General features: G+C 46.2%; 1 protein-coding gene across 2 annotated transcripts in view; it reads left to right on the top strand.

Moving 5' to 3' along the window:
• Positions 1-4,841: 4,841 nt before the first annotated feature.
• LOC137412432 (junctional adhesion molecule C) overlaps positions 4,842-26,815 on the top strand; it is a 70,617-nt gene continuing 48,643 nt past the window's right edge. The window contains exon 1 of one of the 2 annotated variants that reach the window (XM_078782557.1): positions 4,842-4,978. In XM_078782557.1, coding sequence (XP_078638683.1) covers positions 4,927-4,978 — 52 coding nt within the window. In that variant the 5' untranslated portion in view covers positions 4,842-4,926. The remainder of the gene's footprint in view (positions 4,979-26,815) is intronic. The other variant, XM_078782562.1, reaches the window with a different exon arrangement.

Genomic DNA, 26,815 nt, shown 5'->3' with positions numbered 1-26,815 from the left:
CACGCGGCCTTGCCTAGATGTAGGCCGCACCTCATTTTGTCGAATAAAGTGGTATTCGGGTGGTTCCGGTATTTGGGACCGCAGGGACGGAAAGTGCAGGTACGGGGTGCCAGTCACTCCCCAGCCGGCCCGCTCTGAAGGTTCGGATCGGGACACCGGGATTCATTCCGGTCGCCCGGTCGGCCCGGAGGTGAGGGTGCGGGACCTGTCACGGAACGTCAAAACAAACGGCCTGCCGTGGCCGCCCAAAAGTCGGGCGTGAGGGGCTTGTCCACTAATGGAACGCCTCTCGCTTCCCAGATCGAGGGCCACGTGGTCACGAGAACCTCGTCCCTTCCGGTTGCCTTGCCGTCCCACCGTGAGCACCGGTCAGGGTGTACTTCAAACTAAGCTTAAGTGTCAAGTGTTAAGTTCCTCCTTGCCCTCGCAAGGGAAAGGCTAGGGTCGAGCTCTTCCAAATTTCCAAACACTACAAATCGGACGTTTCAAATTAATTAATTAATTTGTTAATACATCTCAGTCGCCCGCGACCTCTCCAGCGCGGGCGTCGAACCAGTTCATTTCCGGTGCGACCGGGCCGAGTTTTGGCCCGGCCGTGGCCGAAGCCGTTGATTCCGCTGTAGCACGCTAACGCGTAGGCTCGCGCGTCCCTGGTCCGCCGGGGCTCCGCGGGTGTCCTACCGTGCCTGGCGCCGCTATTCTCTCAACTTCCGGGAGTAGGTGTCGGTGCCCGGGGACGGATCTCGCTGTCTAAACATGGTAGCGCTAGGCCAGTGGGACCGCCGGGACCCACGTGCACTCACAAGTTGTTATGCACGTGGGCGGCAGTATCAGACCGGGGCACCCAAACACTCCCCGGCTAAAGTTCATCCTGATGCGCCCACATTGTGCGGACAAACCCCACCAAGTCGAGGGCCACGTGGTCAGGAGAACCTCGTCCTTTCTGGTCACACTGTGCCTATCGGCCGGCCTCGAAGACCGAAATTGTGTCGGTTACCGATCCTTCGGGTTCGGAACTATGCCACCCTGGCACCTACTCCCGGAAGTTTGAGAGAATAGTGGCGCCAGGCACGGTAGGACACCCGCGGAGCCCCGGCGGACCAGGGACGCGCGAGCCTACGCGTTAGCGTGCTACGGCGGAATCAACGGTTTCGGCCACTGTCGGGCCGATATTCGGCCCGGTCGCACCGGGAATGAACTGGTTCGACGCCCGCGCTGGAGAGGTCGCGGGCGACTGAGATGTATTAACAAATTAATTAATTAATTTGAGTCGTCCGATTTCTAGTGTTTGGAAATTTGGAAGAGCTTGACCCTAGCCTTTCCCTTGCGAGGGCAAGGAGGAACTTAACGCTTGACACTTAAGCTTAGTTTGAAGTACACCCTGACCGGCGCTCACGGTGGGACGGCAAGGCAACCAGAAGGGATGAGGTTCTCCTGACCACGTGGCCCTCGATCTGGGAAGCGAGAGGCTTTCCATTAGTGGACGCGCCCCTCACGCCAGACTTTTGGGCGGCCCCGGCAGGCCGTTTGTTTTGACGTTCCGTGACAGGCCCCCGCACCCCCACCTCCGGGCCGACCGGGCGACCGGAATGAATCCCGGTGTCCCGATCCGAACCTTCAGAGCGGGCCGGCTGGGGAGTGCCTGTCACCCCGTACCTGCACTTTCCGTCCCTGCGGTCCCAAATACCGGAACCACCCGAATACCACTTTATTCGACAAAATGAGGTGCGGCCTACATCTAGGCAAGGCCGCGTGACGTCATCGCGCTTTCACCTTAAAAGACTTATTTGATATAAGTTAATATTTTGATATAAGCCTTAGAAAACCAACCCTATGGAAGTCAATACCTCCAACGACACAGGCGCGCATTCGTGTCGCGTGACGTGGTGACGTCATCGCGCTTTCACCTTAAAAGACTTATTTGATATAAGTTAATATTTTGATATAAGCCTTAGAAAACCAACCCTATAGAAGTCAATACCTCCAACGACACAGGCGCGCATTCGTGCCGCGTGACGTGGTGACATCATCGCGCTTTCACCTTAAAAGACTTATTTGATATAAGTTAATATTTTGATATAAGCCTTAGAAAACCAACCCTATATAAGTCAATACCTCCAATGACACAGGTGCGCATTCGTGCCGCGTGACGTGGTGACGTCATAGTTTCTGGTCCGTGAGTTTTCATATGTCGTCATACGTATGGTCGCCTCCCCGCCCCCCCCCCCTTCCCACGCATCCTCCCCCCAAGCCCCTTCCACACATCTCCCTGCTCTCAAATGTTGTGTTTGTGTGCTTCCCCTTCTCTCCCCATCTTGTTTTCCGCTCCCTCTTTTTATATATTTTGTTTGTCTGGTTGATTTGTTTGTGAAGTAAATGTTAGCTCTTTCACGAGCCTTGATTCAGTATACAAAAAAAACAAAAAAACATCTCCATCATCATTATCTCCATCATTATCATAATCATCAGCATCATTATCATGATCATCATCAGCACCATTATCATCATCATCATCATCAGCACCATTATCGTCATCATCACCAGCACCATTATCATCATCATCACCAGGACCATTATCATCATTGTCATTATCGTAATCATCATTATCTCCATCATTATCATCATCATCAGTACCATTATCATCATCAGCATCATCATCATCATCAGCACCATTATCATCATCATCACCAGCACCAAATCATCATTGTCATTATCTCCATCATCCTTATCTCCATCATTATCATCATAATCAGCACCATTATCATCATCATCATCAGCACCATTATCATCATCATCACCAGCACCATTATCCTCATCACCAGGACCATTATCAGCATTGTCATTATCTTCATCATCATTATCTCCAGCATTATCATCATCATCAGCACCATTATCATCATCATCAGCAGCACCATTATCAGCATCAGCATCAGCACCATTATCATCATCATCACAAACACCATATCATCATTGTCATTATCTCCATCATCCTTATCTCCATCATTATCATCATCAGCACCATTATCATCATCATCATCATCAGCACCATTATCATCATCATCATCATCATCAGCACCATTATCATGATCATCAGCAGCATTATCATGATCATCATCAGCATCATTATCATCAGCAGCAGCAGCACCATTATCATCATCAGCAGCAGCACCATTATCATCATCATCAGCACCATTATCATGATCATCATCAGCACCATTATCATCAGCAGCAGCAGCACCATTATCATCATCATCATCAGCACCATTATCATCATCACCAGCACCATTGTCATTATCTCCATCATCATTATCTCCATCATTATCAGCATCATCCTCAGCACCATTATCATCATCAGCACCATTATCATCATCATCATCAGCACCATTATCATCATTTTCATCATATCCTTCATCAGTATATCTATCATTATCATCATCATCACCAGCACCGTTATAATCATTGTCATTATCTCCATCGTCATTATCTCCATCGTCATTATCTCCATCATCATGTACCATACTATATGCAGAGCGCTGGTACTGCCGAAGCAGTTGCTAGGCAACATTCCTGGTCGGATCACCACACCTTGGGCATTAGGAATTTGTTCATGGTGCCGGCGATAGCTCGCCTACTCTCTGCAAAGGACCCCGTGGGGTCTTTCACGTCCACAAACTAATACTGATAAGACAGACCACCCAGTTTAACGTCCATCCGAGGGACGACACACACATCGATGAATCACCATCCCTGTAAAACACCAGGATGACAGTTTATAGCTGGGTCGGGATTCGAACCCAGGCTAGAGGGCTTAGAGGCGAGTGTGCGTACCTTGACGGCTAGACCATTCTAGCAGCCCCTGCTTGGTTAGATCTGAACAACATGAGCGTCCTACCTTGCTGTTGGTCTGAATGACTTACCTTTAGTATCTCGGCAAGTGATCAGGATCAGCCAAATGTGTGGCAACCCGGCATTGTTACCTGATGGCCTGCATCACCATCGCACGAAAATGGCTGTTTTGATATGAACACCAGGTAATCCCAAATTCGCTGGTAAATTGCAATAAAATTAATCATATTGATGAAATATACTTTATCCACATTAATGAATCCTCATGTTTGCTTTTTGGGGTTTGTTTTCCCTTTATTTGTCATAGCACCATTGTGATTGGTCGTGTACATGTCATACCTATTCACCCAATACTCCTGCCTACCCATTCCCCGCCCCCTGACCCTCCCCAGCACACCTGTATCCACCTTATATGCTCGAGTCTGGACCTCCTGCTCCTCAGGGGGACGTACGTAATGGGTAGATGGCCTCAGGGGGACGTAGATCAATTGGTATTTTTAACTTTATTTTTTACGTCCAGAAATATGGCTGAATTGAGGTGCTCCCTTCCCATACATTATGGTCCAGACTTGTCCCTTTCTTTCCCTGCTCTTAATTCCCAACTCTTACCAAGTACCGATGTCAAGCATCTTCCTCTCCTCACCTTAATCTTCATTTACTCAAACATTCTTCTCTCTCTGTGCTCTCTGTACTTGCACTGCTGCCTTCCCATACCTATGCCAAGGTAATACATTACAAAGATGGAAATGGTTGTTCCGCAAAAACCTGTAGGAAAAGGTCATAGGTCGGTGAAATGAAATGCATCGATTAAAATAGTGCAAGCCGCAAGGAGATGTTGCAGTTATCGAGCCAGAACGCGAGGGGGTGGAGCTATGCAGTTGTCGAGTGAGAACGCGAGGGGGTGGAGCCAGGAGGATACAATCGAAGAGACGTGGCGTCAGGGGATGGAGGATTGATTGGAGGGGGCGTGGCGTCAGGGGATGGAGGGCAGAACAAAGGGGGCGTGGATTCACGAAAGGTGAGAGGAAAGGGGTGTTAACCAAAGGCGGTGTTGGTTCGGCCATTGTACGTGCTCTCGCCATGGCGGTCGGACGGGTTCTTGAGGCTGTGGTTTGTGCTCTTGCGATACTTGGTAAGGAGTGAATATACGTGCGCGTTTTCAGGTGCTTTTTGGGGATGGTGGTTAAAATGTAACGAAGACGTCAGGGTTCGATAAATCCCGGTGAGAGGAGAGATAGAGATAGAGATAGAGATAGAGATAGAGATATAGATATAGATATAGATATAGATATATAAATATATAAATATATAGGACGGGATCAAGTGGTGACAGAATTGGGAGGGATGATCGGGAGGGAATTGGGCGCCATGTTCCCCGGAACTGGTTCATCACCGTGCTGGGTCTCTCCCCTCGCCCCCAAACTTTATCAGTCATTCTCACGATTGATGTCGAGACCCCGCATTGCCCCCTTTCCCCCCCCCCTTGATTTGCTGGAGTGGTCGAACCCACCATGTCTTGCACCCATTGAACGTTTTGTAGTTTTTGTGGATCTTTTTGACGAGTTTTTTGCTGATTGGTAAACTGATCTTCGACGCCCTTCCTCCTCATCGGTTGACCAATCAAAGGTCGAGGTACCTTAGCACGCGAGCTAAGTTTATCGGCTTGGATTAGGTTGCTTACCTTGGGAAGGGTTAGTAAGAGTAGCTTATGAATTTGAAGCTGCATTACCTGTTTTACCTGACTTGGTTGGTTAAATTTTTAAGCAATATAGTGTTACGGGTTAGCTTCTGCTCCGAGTTTGGGAGGTCGGTTGTTCGAATCCCGTGATTTTTGGGGATTTTTTATTTATTTATCTCGCTATCCTATAAATCATCTTTTCCCGTTTGAACTTGACAGTTGAATGGCTATCTTGTCTGGAAATCGATTCCATAAACTTTGTTTATTTTGCTGTTACTGATTGTCAGGATACGTCACTGCGTGATGACGTCAGTGTGAAACGTCTCATACTGTGCCTGAAGTTTGTTCGTGTAATTCGTACTTACGTCATACCGTGGCGAAACTCATCCTTGTAAAAAAAAAAAAAAAATAACGTTCAATAAGTAAAAAAAAAAAAAATTGTTTAATCCGTGCGTGCTCTCAAATTGTACCACGTGATCTGTGCACATCGTTGGTGGACAATATGAAAGGTTGCACATGGTACCATTATACCAGCGAGGTACAAATGGCATGCTTTATGGTTATGTTATGGACATCCTGGTTATGCCAGACCAAATACCTTTGCAGTCTTCCCACAAATTGAAACGCATGGTCCCAGGTGGATTAAACTCGTCTTACGAAATACAACTTCTCAAACATGTCTGCTGTTGACATTTTGGATTTGGTCCGCAGTGACTTTTTCTGCGTGGACACAACATTCGTCATCCTCTTCCTCTCTTGTCTTGCACCACCTGCTGTCTGCATCTGTGGGTATGCAACACATTAACACCTTCCTTTTCTCTTTTTTTTTAGCCACATCCAGAAATTGAAGCTATTTTACTTCCACTTTTTTTTCTGTACCAACTTTTTTTTTTGGTTTTTTAAAAATAAATTAATTTATTTATTAATAATCCTTGTATTGTGTCGTTGGGCTCATTTTTCGCTGCATGTGCTTGTATAGTGTCGCTGGCTATTTGTGAGTTAATTGGCATTAATTAAGGGGCCATGGTTCTTACCTGTGTATTGGAACCCCTGCCGAGTTGCACCAAAGACTTTGTGCTGCCTCCTTGTTTGCCGCTCAGTAATTGAGGATTGAGCAAGGATGCTGGGAAAGCAATGGCAAACCACCCACTATAACCCTTGTCAAGAAATTGCTTTGGCAGCACCAACGATCTGTGCATGAGTATGGTTCAAAATTGTTTTTTTGGGGGGGAAAGAGATAGGGGTGCTCAGAATCACCATATTCGTGTAATACTTTTATGTGCCATAATTTTCATATGGTATTTCTGTGGGTTTGCTTACCTACTGCTGTAGCCAACAACTCTCTAAATATTATTTTAGGCCATTCTTGAGGTAAAGCTCTTTTTTTTAATTTTCTTTTTATTTATTTAAATAAATTGCTTTTGCAAGATCCACTACCTGGTTACCTGCACCACCAAAGGTGGGCAGAGGTTGTGTTCACCTGTTTGTCATTTGCTTGTCTCCTTGTTTGTCTGTCTGGTAGCAGGATATCTCCAGTTGTGACAGATTTGGACAAAACTTGGTGGACAGGTTGAGTGTTTGACAAAGACGAATTGATTCAATTTTGCTTAAGATCTGAATCCGGATAATATAATTTAAAAGATTCTTCACCATGGAGAGATGTGGCTAAAAACGATATATTGCATGATATCTGAAAAAGTTATGGAAAGATTCGGATGAATCTTGGTGGATTACTTCGGTCTGTGACAATAACAAAAAAAAAACCACCTTTAGAGGCCATTTTTCCCCGCAAAGCGGGGGTTGGCCTTTTTCGGGAACCATGGTTGTTGTTGTTTTTTGGTCCCCTTTTTGAAGCAATGTTTTACGGCCGGATGCCCTTCCTGACGCCAACCCTTTTTGCTGCCTTTAACGACAAACAGGGATTTACCAGTGAACTGGTACTCAATTTGCCGACCTCGGAAGGTCGTTAATTCAGCGTTAATTCAGGTCGTTAATTCAGTTAATTCAATTCAGAAGGTCGTTAATTCAACCCCCCTGGCGTTAATTCAGCGATCGACCGGGATTCGAACCCAGGATCCTAGGATCCTAAGCCGGCACCCTAGCCACTAGCCCAACACCAGGGTTGCACCAGTTGTGTTGCACCAGTTGCACAACACCAGTTGTGACAATAACAAGCCAATTCGATTTTGGTTCAGGTCGAATCCAGATCTGGCCTATCAGTGGGATACAAAACGTAAACTGGTCAGCCTGACAGGTATGAGTGTCGTAGTTAAAAAATGCAATTTTACTTGACAAACTTTGACAAATCATTTGGACCATAATGTATATGCCATATCCACAGCTGAGCACTCCCTCACTGTGCTAGCATGTCTATGGAGAGGTGGTGAGCCAATCTTGGTCTATGATGGCATTCTCAAACAATAGCAGATTCCTTGCGGCATACTCCTGTTTGTTTGTGGCATTTCAAGCCGAAGCGAGGGGGCAGCATTTCCCACTTTCATTGCAGATAAAGGTGCCAACAATGTCTTGCCCTGGGCTGTTCCATTGATCACACTTTACTTAGATGATGTTCTGCCTTTTCTCTTCAAACCGCTTTAAACAGATGTGGATAAAGCCACTCCAGGCTGTTTTGTCAGCAGCCATGTTTTCCCACATGTCGCAGTCACAATGACAAGTTTTCAAATTCCCTTTCAGTTTTTGAACCGCAAACATTGATCGCCAGGCAAGTGCTCGCCTTCTTTCAGTTGGAAGTTGTCCTGCCTGCCGATGGAGAATGTTATCGCAGATGGTGCATATGCAACCCATCGAGCTGCCCAATTTGCTTGTGATACAGGGAGTAGTTTTCTGCACCATACACCACAGTGTGCTCAAAACTACACGCTTAGTCGAGGATTTTTGTTGATTACTTCATGCCGCGTTTATTCCAGAGTTGATTACGACAACTTGCCAAGATGGCAGCTAGCGTTTTGCCACCCGGAAAGATGGTAGAGAAAGGTAGGAACTCAAAAAGCGTTTGGGTTTTATCCTGTCCAGTCTTTTTTTTTACCTCTGCCACCAAAGGTGGATGGAGGTTGTTTTCACCCCTGTCTTTGTTTGTCTGTCTGAACAAGATATCTAAAAAAAAAAAAGTTGTGGACGGATTCGGACGAAATTGGGCAGAGGTTGTGTATGTGACACGGATGAAATGATTAGATTTTGGTGAAAATCCGGATTCGGATCTGGCTTTGTGATTGTTCACCATTGGGAGATAGGGCTAAAACCGATATATGGAAGGATATCTCCAAAAGTTGTGGGTGGTTTTGGCCGAAACGTGGTGGAGAGGTTGGGTGCGTGACAAGGACGAATCTATTTGTTTTTGGTGAAGATTTAAATATGGATTCGGATACGAGAATTATTTAGCTTTTAAGTGATTCTTCACCATTGGGAGATTTAGCGAAAAAAGCGATACAACATATTAAAAAAAAAAAAAAAAAAAAAAAAGTTATGGAAGAGTTGAGAAAACTAAGTGAATGAGTTGGTTAGGTGACAAAGAACAAACGGATTAAATTTTGGTTCAGGTCTGAATCCAGATCTGGCCTATCATTGGGATACAAAACATAAACTGTTCAGTCTGGCAGAGGTATGTGCTCTTCCGAGTGCCGTCCTAGTTTGTAATGTACGTCATCGGGTTCAATACGAATTTTTTTTCTCTGAGAAAGCTATGTCTGTCTGTCTTTCAATATCAAAATGGCTAATAAACTTAATTGGTGCCAGTACTCAAAGCTTTATGAAATGGAAAGTGGACCTACTACTACCACTACCACTACCCAAATTATTCCCACCTTGTGGGGTTGATCGAGGAAAAGTTTTTGGCCCGAGTCTTTCACGAACCACCTGGCCAGGACTGAAGTTCGACCATGTATTAAAATTACTTGCTTTGTTCCTAAAGAGAAGAAGATAGCTATATTTTGTGCAGTACTTTCATTCAAACAATCAAATGTGTTTGATAATTTAAAGCTTGTTTAGATGGAGCAGCCATAGATAGGGTGTTTGCCGGTTGGCAAAATGGTGAACAAGGCCTGTGCGGATAAAAAAAAGGTACTAAGCAGGAACTACCAAACTGGTTTGTCCTGTATGGCACAAAGTAAAAACCTCATAGTATGATGTAATTGTACTTCCTGGTGCTGTGAATCGTTGCTCGAAGGATCATTGTTACTACCTTAGTCATAGATTCTGGGCTTTATTAAAAAAAAAAAATGTAAATCATGCATTATGGTTATGTTGGTCGTTCAAATCCTGGCTGAGTCATACCAAAGACTTTAAAAATGGTACGTGCTGCTTCCTTGCTTGACGCTCAGCATTTAAAAAAAGACAAAGCATAGATAATCCCCACCAATTGGCATCCATTGGGAGGGTGAAATTCCTCCTTGGTAAATACCCAGCTGAGTGTTGAGAAAAGCGCCGCCGTTGCAGTGACGTCCCTGATACCCAGAGTATTCTGGGAAATGACAACACTTCCTCCAAGCTCAGTTGCTGTGTTAAGTGTTTGTCTCGTCAGTATGTCCGTGTGTGTGTGTGGCAGCTCCAGTACGAGCCGTAGTCCTTGTATATTTAAAAATAAAAAAGTCTGAATAGTGTTGTCAAAATTGTGAAGAAAGGAGCAAAATTTTGGGGCACCGTGCATGGTCCTTGCATTTCCCCCTGTCACCCACAATCCGTCCCATCTCTTCCTAACCTGCTTTTCTTTTTCTGTCCTCACACCTCTTTTTCTTTTAAAGGGAATCGAGTTCGAGTTGTACTCCATGTCACACATTTGTATTTGGAGAAAAGAAGTATGTTGAACAAGTTATGGAATTGTGGAGTTATGGAATAGCTTGTCAGGAAGAGTAGTAGGAGCAAGGACACTTCAGTTTAAAAAGAAGTGAGATAGGTACATTGATGTAGCAAGAATGTATTAATATATTTGGTTGGAGGGCAAGGAGTCAGGTGGGAATGTGCTTGTTCGCTTGCCTTGGGAGCCAAAAGATGGAAGGCTGGGCCACTAACAAAAGGTGTCAGCCAACAAAGTTCAGGTTGTTGTGGCATAAATGAAACTGGTGAAAAAGTTACACTTTTTGGCTGGACATTTAAGGCTATTAGGTGCTGAAGGTATTTTGTGGAAAACAAAAGGAGAAGTCATTTTTCGTTTCAATATCTCAGGTACCAACTGTGAGCCTTTAATCGGAGGAGGGAACTGATTTCATGCTGTTGTGAAAGGGAGTCCCAGAATGGCAGGATTGTGGATTTCTCACCATCTTAAACCAGAAAACAACTGCTGTCAAATGTAAATTCTGTTCTGAAACTGAAATATTGAATCTGAGCATGGACGGTTGAACTTGAGGTATGTAACGCCTAATAAAAATACGTGTTATTCTTGCGGCTTTCTAAGATGTCACGATGAGCATAAGATCGACACTAATACAATTTCTCACACTAATACGATACTCGTATAACCACTAACGTCTTCAATTTCTACAAATTTCACTTGCAATTTGCTGTGGGATATTATTCTTTTTTCCTTAATGATTTTTTCTTCTTTACAAGAGCGAGGTTCATGGAAGAGCAAGGTATAACTGACAGTGGGACAAACATCAAGGGAATTGATGAATAGAAAAAGAGGGGAGGAAATGCCAAAACGAGAAAGTAAGATAGTTGTGTTGGGAAAGGTTTATGGGATAATAAAAGATCATGGATCAGAATTGGGGATGGTGGTTCGCGTGCAGCCACCTGGCTGCTGGTTGCATCATTTATGTGGGCGTGTCTGCCGCTGATGCAATGCCTCTCTATAACCAGTTATCTGGTACTCTTTTTGCTGACCTTGGCAGGATGACAGGCTGAGTTAATTCAACAGGATTCGAACTCAGGACCTTAGGATCCCAAGCCTGCCGCCCTAAACATTAGGCCAACACCAGGTGATATAATTGGGGATGACAAGATTGTTGTGCACTGCTTGCTTTTGTAGAAGTGAGACAGAACAGCCTTTGGAATGTGATTCCAAAAGAGTGTGGGGGAGGAAAAAAAAAAAAAATGCAGTAAACATAGATTTTTGGAAGTTTAATCAGGATTAATCATCATCTTTCTCGAGCCATTGGCTCCATGATGATCATTTTTATTGATTAATTTATCATGGTACTTTAATGTATTTCATTGCAATTTTAAAATCTACTCTGGGCAACCCAATACATGGATTTAGGTGCCCAAAAAAAATCTTATAAAGTTAATTTTTTTTAAACAAACAACAAAAAAAAAACATGAAATGAAATGTATTTGTATTGACGGAGGGGTTAAATACCTGGGACTATCTGGGCCCATAAAGCATCCAGTCTGGCTAAGATTGTAGCAGTCTGACAAAACTTGCATGGAAGCCATCTGCGGATTTTACGGGTGTAACTGTAAAACCGGAGTCTACGAACATAACAGGGCTTGTGCCGGAGGGAGACTTTTGATCGGACGTGTGCAAAAAAAAAAAAAAAATTTTTTTTTTTTGGTCTGGCATTTACAACAAGTCGTTCCTCATGCTGTATTTTGCTCTCCCTGGTCAAGGTTTTAGCACTGTTATGGGCGTGCCTGTAACTCTCCCAGCTGAGCTCTGAAGGTAAAAGCATGGAGGCTCTCCAAAGATTGTTGCTACATTTGAGAGCTCTCCTGACGTGACGTCGGGACCAAGGTGGTCTCAAGACTGGGTTTACACGGTGGAGGTAGACATAGATGTTTTCTAGCTGCAGACTGGTGGTCTTGAAAACATTCCACAATGCAGAGACCGATGTATTAGTAATAGAGTGAACACCCCAATGAAGACCAAGCTGCTTTAATAATTGCTGGCTTGTCCATTTTGGTGTATCTCTGCTTGAAACCCATCAATGGCCAGTTGTTTGATGGAGTCTCCATGGTGAAATGGATACAAACATGGCCACTGAGACAAAGGGGCAGAAGTGATCTGGTGTGAGAAAGAGTGATCATCAGTAAAATGAGGTCGAGAGTTAACGACTGCGTCCACGCTTAATCTCATTGGAAAAAGAGATGGTTCTCATTAAACGAGAGCAGCTGAAAGTCAAATTAAATCTGGGAAGAACATGAACCAGCTGACCAATTTGTGAGGGGCATTAAAGTCCCCAAGGAGATGGTGGCCAGGAATTTCGACGACAACATTTGCTATTAGGTGTGTTATAAGCAAATTTTCAGTTTGTGGAACTGTTTGGGGGGGGGGGAGGGGGGGTGTATACAGGTAATATGAAGGGGGATCACAAATTTCAATTGTGCATGTGTTGGATTCAAAGAGTGAAGGTTTTAATTGACAAGGAAGGAGAACTGGATTTTTCTAGAACTTATGTAAAGAAGGATGCCACCACCGATTTGACAATCAGTACGGTCTACTCGAAATGTATGGTACTCCCGGGATACTTAACTCGGCATCCTGGATGCCTGAATGATCCCATGTTTCTGTGATCGCAAGTACATCTGGTGATGTGAAAGTGGCAACTTCTCAAAGCTTGTCGATTTTATTGCAAAGACTTGACACATTTGTGAGCATGACTTGAAGGGAGGATGCCTCGCCAGCTGTAGTCCTGAGAGCGAATGAGGCGATACTCCATTTTTTTTTGAAAATTTGGTGTAATGGTGGTCCTTGGAACATTACTCGAACATTGGGGAGCAAGGTACTTGTGGGTGTGGATATAGTGGTGTTAACAAATAGAGGCTGACATCCAGTGCCAGGAGATGGTGTAGCCGAGTTGGTGGTGGCAGGGTCTCTCGGCAGTACCGGATACGGGATGCATCTCTGAGGAATAGGGCAGCAGTGTTGATGATCTTTGAAATTATTTTACCTGCATCGGCTCTGGGATGTTAGGAAATATATGCCAACCCGATATAGGTGGGATCGGCTGAGCATGTATGATCTTCTTGCTCCTTGGGTATCAAATTCAACCATCATCGGGCGAGGGTCATGATTTCCCAACCAGCGGCCAATCCAATGAAATAGGACAAGTGGAGCGCTTTTTGTGTCCTTTAAGATGGTCTACAGTACATCTGACTACTGACGTATCATGCATCCCCTGCTTTGTCCATCTTCCTCTACCAGTTCGGGGATATTGGTAAAAAATAAGATTCCTAGAAAAGGTCAAGAAGGCAGAGCAACCGGAAACTACAATTTGCATCTGCACCCAGCATTGTAGAACTGCTTCCGTGAGCACCACGATGTCTTCGCTCACCTTGGACAAGGTTGTTGAAAAACTCGACAATTTAGATGCAATGTTTGAAAGTCTGAGATCAAGCATGTCCACCTTTGTGCAAGGCATGTAAAACTAAAATCGGGTGACAGGTTAAGTCTGACAGCCTGTGAAAACACTTCCACTACTTTTACCGAGGAGGGCACATTCAGCTTTACAGGACAGCAGTTCTTCATGCAAGGTATCGTGTGTGGCTTGGGACGTCTTACAGCCAGGACATGACCACAAGAGCCTGAGGTTTAAGGAATGTCTAATATAATCAACTTTAACCGATTTGACACATCTTGGATAAACTGATATCTGATGTCAGCAAGCCCAGGTCTGTGCCCGATGTCGGTAGGCTCAGGGTAAAGTATGGTGGGAGAGACTAGCCAAGGAGGGTGGCCTCACTTTAATAATAATAATAATAATTCATTTATTTTGTATAGCGCTTTTCCAGAAGCCACCACCGGAAGGCCCTGCATGTGGAACTTTATTCACTCTGAACTAATTTGTGGTGGGTGGGAGGGAGCAGGAGCAGTGGTCGTAGGACTGGGAGAGAAAAACCGGAGAATATATGGTAGAAAACAGATCACCAACCAACCTGCAATGTGAGAGCGACAGACCTTGTGCTTTGGCAGTGTGAAATATTCCATTAATTTTGAGGCCTTAAGGGTCCACTGAATCCAGGACACAGATATGAAGCTGGGGTTCCTGCCCATAACGGAGAGCATTATTCCAATGAGCTACAGACAAAGGCCTTGTAGATTGTGTAGCTAATTTTCCAAGGAAAGACTTAAATCGACAAAGGATGCCCAGTATACGGCTTGATTTTGAGACCAGCTTTGCTACATGGTTGGTGTTGTTGATAAAGCATGGAGGAAGCAGGAGAAACGTCATAACTCCAGGGGACTCCAAGAGCAACCATTTAATTTCAAAACTGAAATACAGATTGGAAAATTTCCCACTTCGCAGTCACAATGGCAAGTTTTCAAGTTCCTTTTCAGATTGTCTTTTAACTGCAAACATTGATTGCCAGGCAAGTGCTTGCCTTCCTTGAGTTGGTAGTTGGTCATGCCATTGGTCATGCCTGTCAATGGAGAATGTTAGACTGTGCATATGCAACCCATCGAGCTGCCCGATTTGCTTGTGATACAGGGAGTAGTTTTCTGCACCACACAATCGTGTGCTCAAGACTACACCCTGGTGATTTCGGATTTTTGTTGATTACTAGATGCCACGCTTGTTCCGGAGTCTTTCCAAGAGGGCAGCTGGCGTATTTGCCACATGTAGATGGTAGACAAAGGTAGAAACTCAAAAAGCTTTGGAGTTTTATCCTGTCAATTTTTTATGCCTCCGCTGACAAATTCGACGGAGGCATCATGTTTTCGGGTTGTCCATCCGTCCGCCTGTGCATATGTCTGCCTGCCTGTCCCTCCGTGATGGGTTTCGTTACCGTGCTAAGTTGAGAACACCTGAAGGGATCTACGTCAAATTTTGTGCAGGTATGTATAATTAGGTAAAGATAGATTACATTTTGGGGCATGAGGTCAAGGGTCTCTCCCATCTGGGCTGGTGCTCCTGCCTAGGGCTGTCAACCGAGCCGAGACCGGGACGAAATCCCGGCGGTTTCGGCTTTCGAGACGGTCTCGGGACGGTCCCGAGATAAATTGATTGACGCAATTTCTCGGTAAAAAAATCCCGGTTAAAATTCCAACTTCTTGCAGATATTTTCCATAATAGAGGCATTTATTGAGCCTTGCTTTCATTACTCTGCTTCTGCACAAGCATCATTTTACGCAAGTGCAGCTGAACTGACACAAACGATAATAGATAAAGTAAACTCACTGTTCCAGGATTTTCCCCTCGTCAACAAACAATGCACTGCAAACGAAACCGGATCCGGATCTTCACCAACATCTAATCATGTCGTCCTTGTCACACACGCTGCATCTCCACAAAATTTCGTCCGAATCCGTCCACAACTTTTTGAGATATTGTGTTCACAAACAAACGGACAAACAGACAGGAGTGAAAACATAAACTCCATCCACCTTTGGTGGCGGAGGTAACGAAATCAGGATAAAGATCCCAATGAAAATCCCCCGCATCGCGGCTTTATTTAAACCGTTGAATCCTTCCGCTGTATCACTCCGCCTCGCCCTCACCCCGCTACGGTCACGTGTCCGTCCTTGGAGACGAGTTACGGAATGTGGTTGCTAGGGTCTTTAGCACATTAATATCGAGGGATTCGCTCGAGCCCCGTGAATGTAGGGACGATTTTAATTTAGATTAAAAACACGTTTATAACGGATTATTCTACACACAATGTATTAATACAAGTACAATACATTATGTAGTTTTATGAAATGAGTTTTTGATGAACGTTTATGTTTAATTGCAACGCTAAATCTATAAATTGTAAGAATCCCTCGGGGTTTGGTTTGACGGTTTGAATGTGAAAGTATTTTGGTTATCTTATCTCCACTTTAGGCCTGATACGTTGATTACGTTTACTTTAGTCACAGAGTCAAAATAAGGAGGGTGGGGGGGGGGGGGGTGTTCACTACACCGCCTGCTTTATAATTTACTAGCAGAAGTACCCGGCATTGCCGGGCGGGGGAGGGGAACAGGGGGGGGGGGGGGGGGAGCAAGCCCCTTGACAAAGCGAGCGATTTTTTTTTTTTTTTTTTTTTTTTTTTTTTTTTTCATAGCGTCATAGCGTCATCACGTGATCGCTCTGAGCGAATCAGCGCCCACCTGCTCTGATGCCGTTGATTCCGTGCGCTGAGGTAAATATGAATAAAAAATATTTCGTTGTGTGGCAGGAACTTCTGAAAATGTCTGCCGTCGTCCTGGTGGGGCTTCCCAGGAATTCAGGTAACGCAGTCGGGTTGATCAAAGCATGGGCTCGGATAACTTGGGTGCCTTATCAGTCGACAATTGTTAAAACACGTGAACATTCGATGAAAGGCGTTATTTAGCGGTATTAGTTTCAATTTCTGGAATAAGGGGTCGGTATATTCGATCCGTCCACCGAACGGCTATCAACGGGTTGAACAAAAAATTGTACATTCCGATTTGAGTTGAGGCACGCAACGCTGCGTCATTATAGCCCGCTTAACGGAACTATTAAAAAAAAAGTAACATGCACATGTGCGCAGCAGCAGGACGCGGCAACTATTGAACTATCATGAATATCGAACGGTCGTACGTGCACGCGCGCGAGCTACGAGAACGCTTGACATGCCCGATCACAACTCACAAAATGATAATGAAACTCCAACCGGGACTCGAATATGCCTGGGCAGAAACATTTTCTCCCTCTCTCTGACATTCCGAGCAAGAAATTACACGACAATACAAACTGTAATGAGACAACACCGGTCCCATCGGTGGCCGATCATCTGCATGTAGGCGGTGTATTTTATTTCATCCCGGTAAATGGAAGCTAAGTCGGAATTTAAGTACTCAACATCAGAAATGAATTTTTTTCATTGTTGTTTATATATTGTAATGAAATTCCATTATTTTTGAAGCCTTATTTATTTTTTTATTTTTTTATTTTTTCTATGTATTACTTTGTCAGGAACCGAGCCGATCCGAGATCCCGTTATGAAAATTGAAAATTTATCGAGACGGTTCCGAGACGGGATTTTGAATCTGGCTAACAGCACTACTCCTGCCTCACATCTAGCTCGTCTTCACGCTGTTGAAACCAAAGCATTCAGAATCATTGGAATCTCTCGCGATGAAGCTAACTCCAAGGGCCTCTCACTCACTCACCGCAGGCAGGTTGGTGGTCTTTCCGTCTTCTACCGACTCCTCTCTGGCCTTGCCCCCCCAGCTCTCTCTGGGCTCTGTCCCGCAAATATTCCTACAGGTCGCACAAGATCTGCCTGCAACCCTCTTATGGTTAAACTGCCAAAATCAAGACTCTCTGCTCACCTTCATTCCTTCATTCCTCTTTTCTCCCGCCTCTGGAACAAACTCCCTCACTCTCTTCAATCCCACTCCACCCTCCAGGTCTTTAAAACAGCTGTTCACCACCATCTCTTATCTTCCCCCATCCAAAACCTAGATCTTTTCTACCCCTGCTAATTTCACCCCAATTCCACTTTTTTGAAATACCAACTTCTGTCCTGGAAGTCCTTGGTGTCCTTGTGGTTTATACTTCTCCCACCCCCCACCCCCCTTCCCACGCCTCCTTCCCCCAAGCCCTCTCCCTCCCACACATCTCCCTGCTCTCAAATGTTGTGTTTGTGTGCTTCCCCTTCTCTCCCCATCTTGTCTTCCGCTCCCTCTTTTTATATATTTTGTTTGTCTGGTTGATTTGTTTGTGAAGTAAATGTTAGCTCTTTCACGAGCCTCGATTCAGTATACAAAAAAAAAAGTCAGATGTTAGGTAAAAATCTTGTCACCGCAATAACTTGTGAACCAAACATGGTAAATGTATATATTATGATGCAAAGATGAACTGATTACATTTTGGCATCAAGAGGTCAAAGGCCAGAAGTCCCATTAGGTAAAAATTATGTTACTGTGCTAAATTGTGAACCAGTGATGGGATTTTGACCAAACTTAGTGTAAGTATATATTGTTACGGACACGGCTTTTAGATGTTATATTGACCGAGCGGTGGTGTATTTAACCGCGTCCGAACAGTTACTCCCCGATTAGAACCCGATTCCAACCGAACGTTGACTAATCGCGCTACAGATATTCAATTGGGAAACCTCTAAAGCGACCGAAAGAGAAGAAGAGAGAAGAAAGACAGAGTTTGGAGGAAGAACAGATTTATTATACACACACAAGCAATATTTTAGAGCGACCAATATTATTTACAGCAATAGATGGAAAAGAGCAGTCACACAGTGCATTGTTAACTTATTCTATTTCATTTACTTAATCCCCAAGACAAACGAGTAGGACAGGACGTTCACACTCACACGGTGGATATTGCAGGCAGGTAATGGCTCGAGGTTGATTGCTTGAGAGAGGAAGGCAAGGTCGGAGGCCGCAGCTTTCAACCCCTCGCGGTTTTGGCGGGAAAACCTCCGTCGCGTATCCGCGGCCGTCACGCGCTGGCTCGGCACACCTGCTCCTCTTCCTGGGGTGGAGCCGTCTCCCTCCGTTCAGCGCGTCTCTCCAACGACAGGGGATATTGCAGGCAGGTAGGTAGGTAGGTAGGTAGGGCTTGCGGTGGATTGCGCTCCTCTTCCAGGTCATCCCCCAGCGTATCTCTCAAGGCCTCTTCGTCAAGCAGTTCCTTGCATTCGCTTTTATCACCTCCGGCGGAATTAAGCCGCCGGCTCCGAGGGCACGCCTACCGGGTCACTCACCGCGGTGTTGATTGGCTGTTAGGGCCGGTTCACTCCTGCCCTCTTCTGACGAGGTGGAGACACGCCTTTCTTCTCCAACCTTACCTCGTGGCCAATGGTGGTTGAAGAGAAAAACCGACCAAAATGCGGAAGGCAAATGGAAGGGAGGTTTTGGGGAAATTGGAAGGGCCTACGCTTATTTTGTTTGATACAATGCAAAGTCAATCTAGTGGAAAACACATACTTAGCCTACATGGAATAAGGAAATACACTATTTAAAAGATATATCGTGACCTGCGTGTATGTTCTATGAAATTAATTAGGAGGACGGCTGCGACCATTATTTACATTACCAGGATGTTACCATACCAAAACCATACTCTTCACATCCGTTACCCTTCCTCCAAAATTGTTACACTCCTCAAAACCCGTTACACTTCTCAAAACCCGTTACACTTCTCAAAATCGTTACACTGCACCCTCCTTTCTTCAGGCACGTCCTCGGGCCTACTAGACTTAACTGAGTGTGACATGTAGGTGTAATTCCCTCTACAATTAACCTGACCCTGAGTGTGACAATTTTAAAACACAAATAAGTATGTCCCCCTATTGCATTGCATCCTGTCTAACAGACTCAAGCCCACAGCTAACCGAATTACGGAATTATTCTGAAACTATACATTTACGGTGGGGAGCATTATTTACAATGACGTGATTTCTTATTTACAACGCAACCCAGGACCTGTGTGTTTTTTTCTTTTCTTTTTAGGGAACAAGAGAAAGAAATTCCTGTTGGGAGGGAGGAGACAGCACGCATTGCATCGATGCACCAGTACCAATACCACCAAAGCACCCAAAAGCACCCAAAAGCACCACAAGCACCACAAAGCACCACTCGGTGCGCAGTCACCATGGTTCATAATAAACACAACAAAACAACTGGTGGTGGTCTTCTCCTTGTCTGCTGGGCCGATGTTCTTCCTGACGTCTTCTGGCTTCATGCGGCCTATTTGGACATAATAAAAAGCACAACTTGTGTTCGTTTTTTATTATTATTTAGGGCCTCAGGGGCCAACTAAGGGTGGTCCACCTGTTTGGCATAGGTGCCACCTTACCGAGGTCCGCAAGCAAGATTCCCTGGCCACTATGGCCGGTCTCCAACAGAGGTGCTCTGCCCCAGAACCTGGGGTCCATCAAGTGGTACTTGGCCGCCGAACAGCGGTCCATAAAGTGGTACATCAACGCAATGCGTGCTGGTTCTGGGAATCTCGGGCGCACAATGGCCACCTCACGCACGCTCCCCTCGGCACCCAATGGCGCACAGGTCATGTGGGAGACAAAAGAAAGACAATTGAGCGAGGGGTAAGGTCACAAGGGTACACGTCAAACAAGGCAATGCAAGGTGAAATGCGTACGGAGGGCGAAGTGAGAAAGCTCGTCCCTACCGTACGTCACCCCCCTGTCACCTACACTACCCTTGCTCTTACCCCATATTTACAAAATCTACCCATTTACAAATTCGTCACTACTGTCACGTCTTCCCCATATTTCCCTTATACCAAATTCGTCACCACAATCCCTCTACTTCAAAATTTGCCATCATCAATTCATCATCAATCCTCAAAAGGAGGGAGAGATGGAATTACGCACAATGTCACACCCACGTCATGATGCGTCTCACAACCCAAACATTTGCATCATAAAAAATAATCAAAACATGGCATGGTGTGGAGTACCTGTCACCTCAGGTGAGTGGATGCAGATGGTGCGAGGAGATCCTTCATCCTACCTATCCTCTAAATGACTTTAACACACTTTACACTACCCGGGGTCTTTCCCTGCCAATCCATTGGCCAACTTACACTACGGGTTCTAATAACCAATTCCCATTGGCCAAACTGTGGTGCTCCTCAATTTTGGGGTCTCACTCCCCCGATTCATCTCCCGGTGCTCTAGCACAATTTCTGGGCTGCGACGTGTACCTCTCCCAACAGGTCTACCCACCTGCACACCTCCACCACTGTAGTTGCCACCCGAGCTTACCTAGCTCCTCACCCCAACCTAACTAACTGGGGACAGCCCCTCTCCTGGCTCTGTCACCCCTTAGTGCCCTCTGGCACTGGGCTACCCGGGTCCGTCCTCCGGATCCTCGGGCCCCATCCACACAACTACTACCGGCTCCCAGAGCCCACCTGCGGCCTCACCTGGCCGACATCCTTACAGTGGTGGAGTGCCCAAACCAACTACACACACTAACAGGCTACACGCCCAGCCATTTCCACAACACCAACGCACCCATCCACATACCATTCTGTCACCCGCACCACAGATGCCAATATCCAACCACAATTTACCTGTACCCTCTACCTAACACTTACACTACCCGCCCCGGGTATCCGCGATGGGGGTCCACTCTTCCCCCATTCACACCTTCGCACCATCCACTCCACTCCACAATTTCCACCATTCTCACTCCACGACCATCCATTTCACTACTCCATACCATTTATTCCATACAGCCACATACACCTGTTCTTCATTCACCTGTCGTTGCACACCTGTGCAATCATACCTGGTGCCACCTGCACCCTCCTTTCTTCCTGGACCATTTGGTCAACACAACACGCAATCACCACTACTCCCTCATACACTGCTCCACACACCTGTTCAGTTGCACACCTGTGCAATCACACCTGTTCCATTCTCACCTGTTCAATCCTCACACACACGGCATCATCTCCGCTAACTACTCCCCTCTGAAACTTGCGCTTCCCAGTCGTCCCTTTAAACTATTGCGCTCCCACGTCATTATCATCCATACTAATCTACCTGCGTCCCCACTACAGGTATCAGTCACTAACTAACCTTAACGTTACCTAATGTCATCTTCTAGATCCCTACACACAATATCCTAACCCACCCGGGCTAGTTTTCACTGCCATACACCCCATAATCTAGTGCTCCTTTGCCCCCACCTGTGAGGGATGGTGGATTTGCCATCCCACCACATCGGGGGTCTCTCACTACCAATTTCGCTCGTCCAAATCCAACAATTCAAAATTTTTCCATTTACTGCCAATTCTATTCACTTTTCTAAATTTCGTTTTAAATCACTATCACTATCACCATCACCCGTCTACTTATTACATCCTCTCGGTGCGCCAATTCACATCTACAGCCCGGCTTCGTACAGCCGAGCACTGAACGCGGATTCTTTTGTGCTGGCGGCTGGATGCGTCCCGCATTCGGGGCCGGGGCGGGGGCTTACCCGGGCCGAGATCCCACGCATCACCTCGGCGTGGAGCCATCCAATGTCCCGATCTCGACCTGCCGGCACGTCTCAACAAAACGTGGTCGCCATAGCGACCCTTCCTATCCAGCCGCCCGCTCCGCCTAGTGGAGCCCGGCCGCGGCCGTTCAAAGCGAGGCCCAGCGTGGATCGCGCACGGCGGTTCTTTCGAAACCGCCGTGGTTCGGATCCCCGCTGGTTCTCGCGACACGCGAAGCCCGGCACGCACCGAGGGCCCGATCCGGCTAAAAGTCGACCTAACCTTTAACCCGGTTACCGTCGACGCTTCACCTGCAGGCTTACATGCATACGCTACCTCTTTCTTGCTCATGCATGCAGCCGTTCCCATTCTCCTCGTACCTTTTCTTTCACACCTCGGTACACTCACTCCGCTCACCGACTTGGTCACACACCTGACCACCGAACACTTTGGCACACATTCGTTGCTCGCACACCTCACCAATACACCTCTTCGCGCCCCCTCCTCGGTCACTTCCTCTGTGACAATCACAGGTGTGCCCTCATTCGCACACCCAACCACGTGCCTCACTACCAACTCAAATGTGCCTTCCCACACACGCTCTACCATTCCAGGTGTGCATCCTTCCATCCCAGGTGTACATCCTCGCTCACCTGTCACAACCAGCTCACTCTCCTTGTCACTCTCACTACTCTCACCACCACTCTTGACAGCGCACTCACCCTTACTTTCGACGGCACACTCTTTCCTCATGCACCCGTCCGTTACACACCTTTCTCGCGCACACTCTCCCGTTACACCCTCTGTAACACTCACCACAGACGTACACTTTCTCGTTACATCCTCTGTAACACTCACCACAGGTGTACACTCTCTCGTTACTTCCTCCGTAACACTCACCACAGGTGTACACTCTCTCGTTACTTCCTCCGTAACACTCACCACAGGTGTACACTCTCTCGTTACTTCCTCCGTAACACTCACCACAGGTGTACACTCTCTCGTTACTTCCTCCGTAACACTCACCACACCGCGCTTCCATGTACCCCCTCGCACACGCGCTTCGACCGGCTCACTCCTGACGGCACACTCACTCCTCGGCGTGCACTTTTTCCTCACACACCCCATGGTCGGACATTCTCGCACACCTCTTTTTTCGCACACCTGTCCTGTCACACACTTCACCAACGGCCTTTCACGAACACCCGGATCCAAACCAATCCCCAAGCCGACTGAATCTCCCCTCACATCATGTACATTGCCACTCACCTCCGTACCTCGTCGCACCTCCTCCGCCACCTGCAAACTTTTTATTTGGTTAGTGAGCTTCACATCATGATTTGAACACAGACCTTGTACATATTCCATGACTTCCTCCTTTATCTCCTTCTTAGTTTCCCTCCGTCTCTTCTTAATTTCACTCACCCCCTCTTCCACCTCCTCTAATTTTTCCTTTACCTCTTTCAGCTCCCGGTGCGCCCCCTCGATTTCTTCCTCCATTGCTACTTTAACCGTTTCTATGTGCGTCCTTACCTCCCGGTCCTTCGTCTCCATTACTTCTGTCACCTCTTCCAACTTCTTCGTCAACCCCTCATGTACCATTTGACATTCCTTTTGTGTCGCTATTAATTCATTTTTTATGTCTTTTTGTGTCGCTTTTAAACCCCCGATGATTGCAGTGTTCTTTTCCACTTGGTCCGCTAGTTCCCTTTGTCCGACTGTCAGCTGTTCTACTCCCTTCGTCAGACTCTCTATTCCCCCCTGTAACCTAACCGTATTATTTCTCACCTCTTTCTCCATATGCTTTTCGCCTCGCTTTACCTCCTCGCGTAGCCCAGAGACCTCCTCACTTACACCTCGTCGTATCTCCTCCTTCACCTCCTCCATCTGGTTCCCCATCTGTTCGATTTCCCGGGCGGATTGTTCCCCTATTTCCCGCAATTTGTCCTCCATCCTATTTTCTAACCCCATTAGCCCATTTTTCACCCCCTCTAACTGATTCTCCTGGGCAGCCATTCTGTTTTCCACCCCCGTTAACCCATGTTTCACTCCTTCTATCCCATTGTCTAACCCCTCAAATTTCTTGTCTAACTCCTTAAAATTATTGTCTAACCCCTCAAATTTAGCTTCTAGCCGTTCCCCCATTTCCCCCATTTTTCCCCCCATTTTGCCCCCCATTGCCCCCATTTGGCCCTCTAATCGCTCACTATTAGCCCTCGCTTCGTCCCTCATTTTGTCCATAAGGGCCCCGATTTGTAGCAACAAAAGGTTTGAATCCACCAGGGGCGCTACCACGGTCGCGGGCGTGGCAAAATTTGGTGCCGCTACACCCACGTGCGCGAGGACGCCATTTTGCGCGTCTGACACCCCCTCAACCGCCTCCTCATTGCTCTCCTCCTCCCTTTCTTCCACATACATTTCCCCTGGTTCCTGGGTTACCCCTAACCCGTCTATCTCCCCCACCGACATCCGATCGCCTTGATTGTCCATGGCGCGATCTCAAAATTCGGGTTTTATAAAACAACACAATTTCGTCCGCTTTATAATTTTGAGCGCGTGCAGCGCGCTCCGGGTCGATCTCACTCCCCGACACCAATTGTTACGGACACGGCTTTTAGATGTTATATTGACCGAGCGGTGGTGTATTTAACCGCGTCCGAACAGTTACTCCCCGATTAGAACCCGATTCCAACCGAACGTTGACTAATCGCGCTACAGATATTCAATTGGGAAACCTCTAAAGCGACCGAAAGAGAAGAAGAGAGAAGAAAGACAGAGTTTGGAGGAAGAACAGATTTATTATACACACACAAGCAATATTTTAGAGCGACCAATATTATTTACAGCAATAGATGGAAAAGAGCAGTCACACAGTGCATTGTTAACTTATTCTATTTCATTTACTTAATCCCCAAGACAAACGAGTAGGACAGGACGTTCACACTCACACGGTGGATATTGCAGGCAGGTAATGGCTCGAGGTTGATTGCTTGAGAGAGGAAGGCAAGGTCGGAGGCCGCAGCTTTCAACCCCTCGCGGTTTTGGCGGGAAAACCTCCGTCGCGTATCCGCGGCCGTCACGCGCTGGCTCGGCACACCTGCTCCTCTTCCTGGGGTGGAGCCGTCTCCCTCCGTTCAGCGCGTCTCTCCAACGACAGGGGATATTGCAGGCAGGTAGGTAGGTAGGTAGGTAGGGCTTGCGGTGGATTGCGCTCCTCTTCCAGGTCATCCCCCAGCGTATCTCTCAAGGCCTCTTCGTCAAGCAGTTCCTTGCATTCGCTTTTATCACCTCCGGCGGAATTAAGCCGCCGGCTCCGAGGGCACGCCTACCGGGTCACTCACCGCGGTGTTGATTGGCTGTTAGGGCCGGTTCACTCCTGCCCTCTTCTGACGAGGTGGAGACACGCCTTTCTTCTCCAACCTTACCTCGTGGCCAATGGTGGTTGAAGAGAAAAACCGACCAAAATGCGGAAGGCAAATGGAAGGGAGGTTTTGGGGAAATTGGAAGGGCCTACGCTTATTTTGTTTGATACAATGCAAAGTCAATCTAGTGGAAAACACATACTTAGCCTACATGGAATAAGGAAATACACTATTTAAAAGATATATCGTGGCCTGCGTGTATGTTCTATGAAATTAATTAGGAGGACGGCTGCGACCATTATTTACATTACCAGGATGTTACCATACCAAAACCATACTCTTCACATCCGTTACCCTTCCTCCAAAATTGTTACACTCCTCAAAACCCGTTACACTTCTCAAAACCCGTTACACTTCTCAAAATCGTTACAATATTATGATGATAAGATCAACTGATTATATTTCTGCATCAAAGGTCAGAGGTCATGTCAGATAAAATTGTGATACATGAGAACAGCTGAAGGGATTTAAATTAAATTTGGTGTAAGTATGTATAATGATGTAACAATGTGGGTGGTGGCATATCGGTCGACATCGTGACATTGAAGAGTGCTGTTCTAGTTGTTGTTTGCAATGTATGTCATCGGGTTCAATATAAATTTCTGAGAAAGCCAAGTGAATGTCTGACATTTCAATATCAAAGTAGCAAATAAAATTAAATGGTGTCGGTGTTGAAAACTTTATGAAATGTGGAATACAGATTGCAAAATATAATGTGAAAGTACATTGAAGCACATCAAATAAGTAGTTAATTAAATGCAGAGATTACTACATTTATGGTCTCCTGGAGCATTGGATGTTTTTTTTTATTCATTCCAATGTCTGGAAGAAGACTTCCGACTTCCGATCCCTCGAGCGACGGGGCTTGCTTCGATCTCTCCACGGCATCAAAGTTTGAGTGTTTTCCCGTTCGTGTCTTTGTCAGGTTTCCGTTGGGTATTTTGTTGTGTATGTTATTGTGTGTTTCTATTTGGTTTTAGTTTTGTGGTTGTTGCAGATTTGTGTGTGATTAGTCGTTTTTTTGTTCACGCCTCGTGCGGCCTGGTCTCTCCAGGCT

This window comes from Myxine glutinosa, chromosome 1 (assembly GCF_964187855.1).
Source record: "Myxine glutinosa chromosome 1, kmMyxGlut1.1, whole genome shotgun sequence".
NCBI classification, from domain to species: domain Eukaryota; kingdom Metazoa; phylum Chordata; class Myxini; order Myxiniformes; family Myxinidae; genus Myxine; species Myxine glutinosa.
The sequence above is the reverse complement of the archived record's forward strand: the minus strand, read 5'-3'. Positions and strand labels throughout refer to the sequence as shown.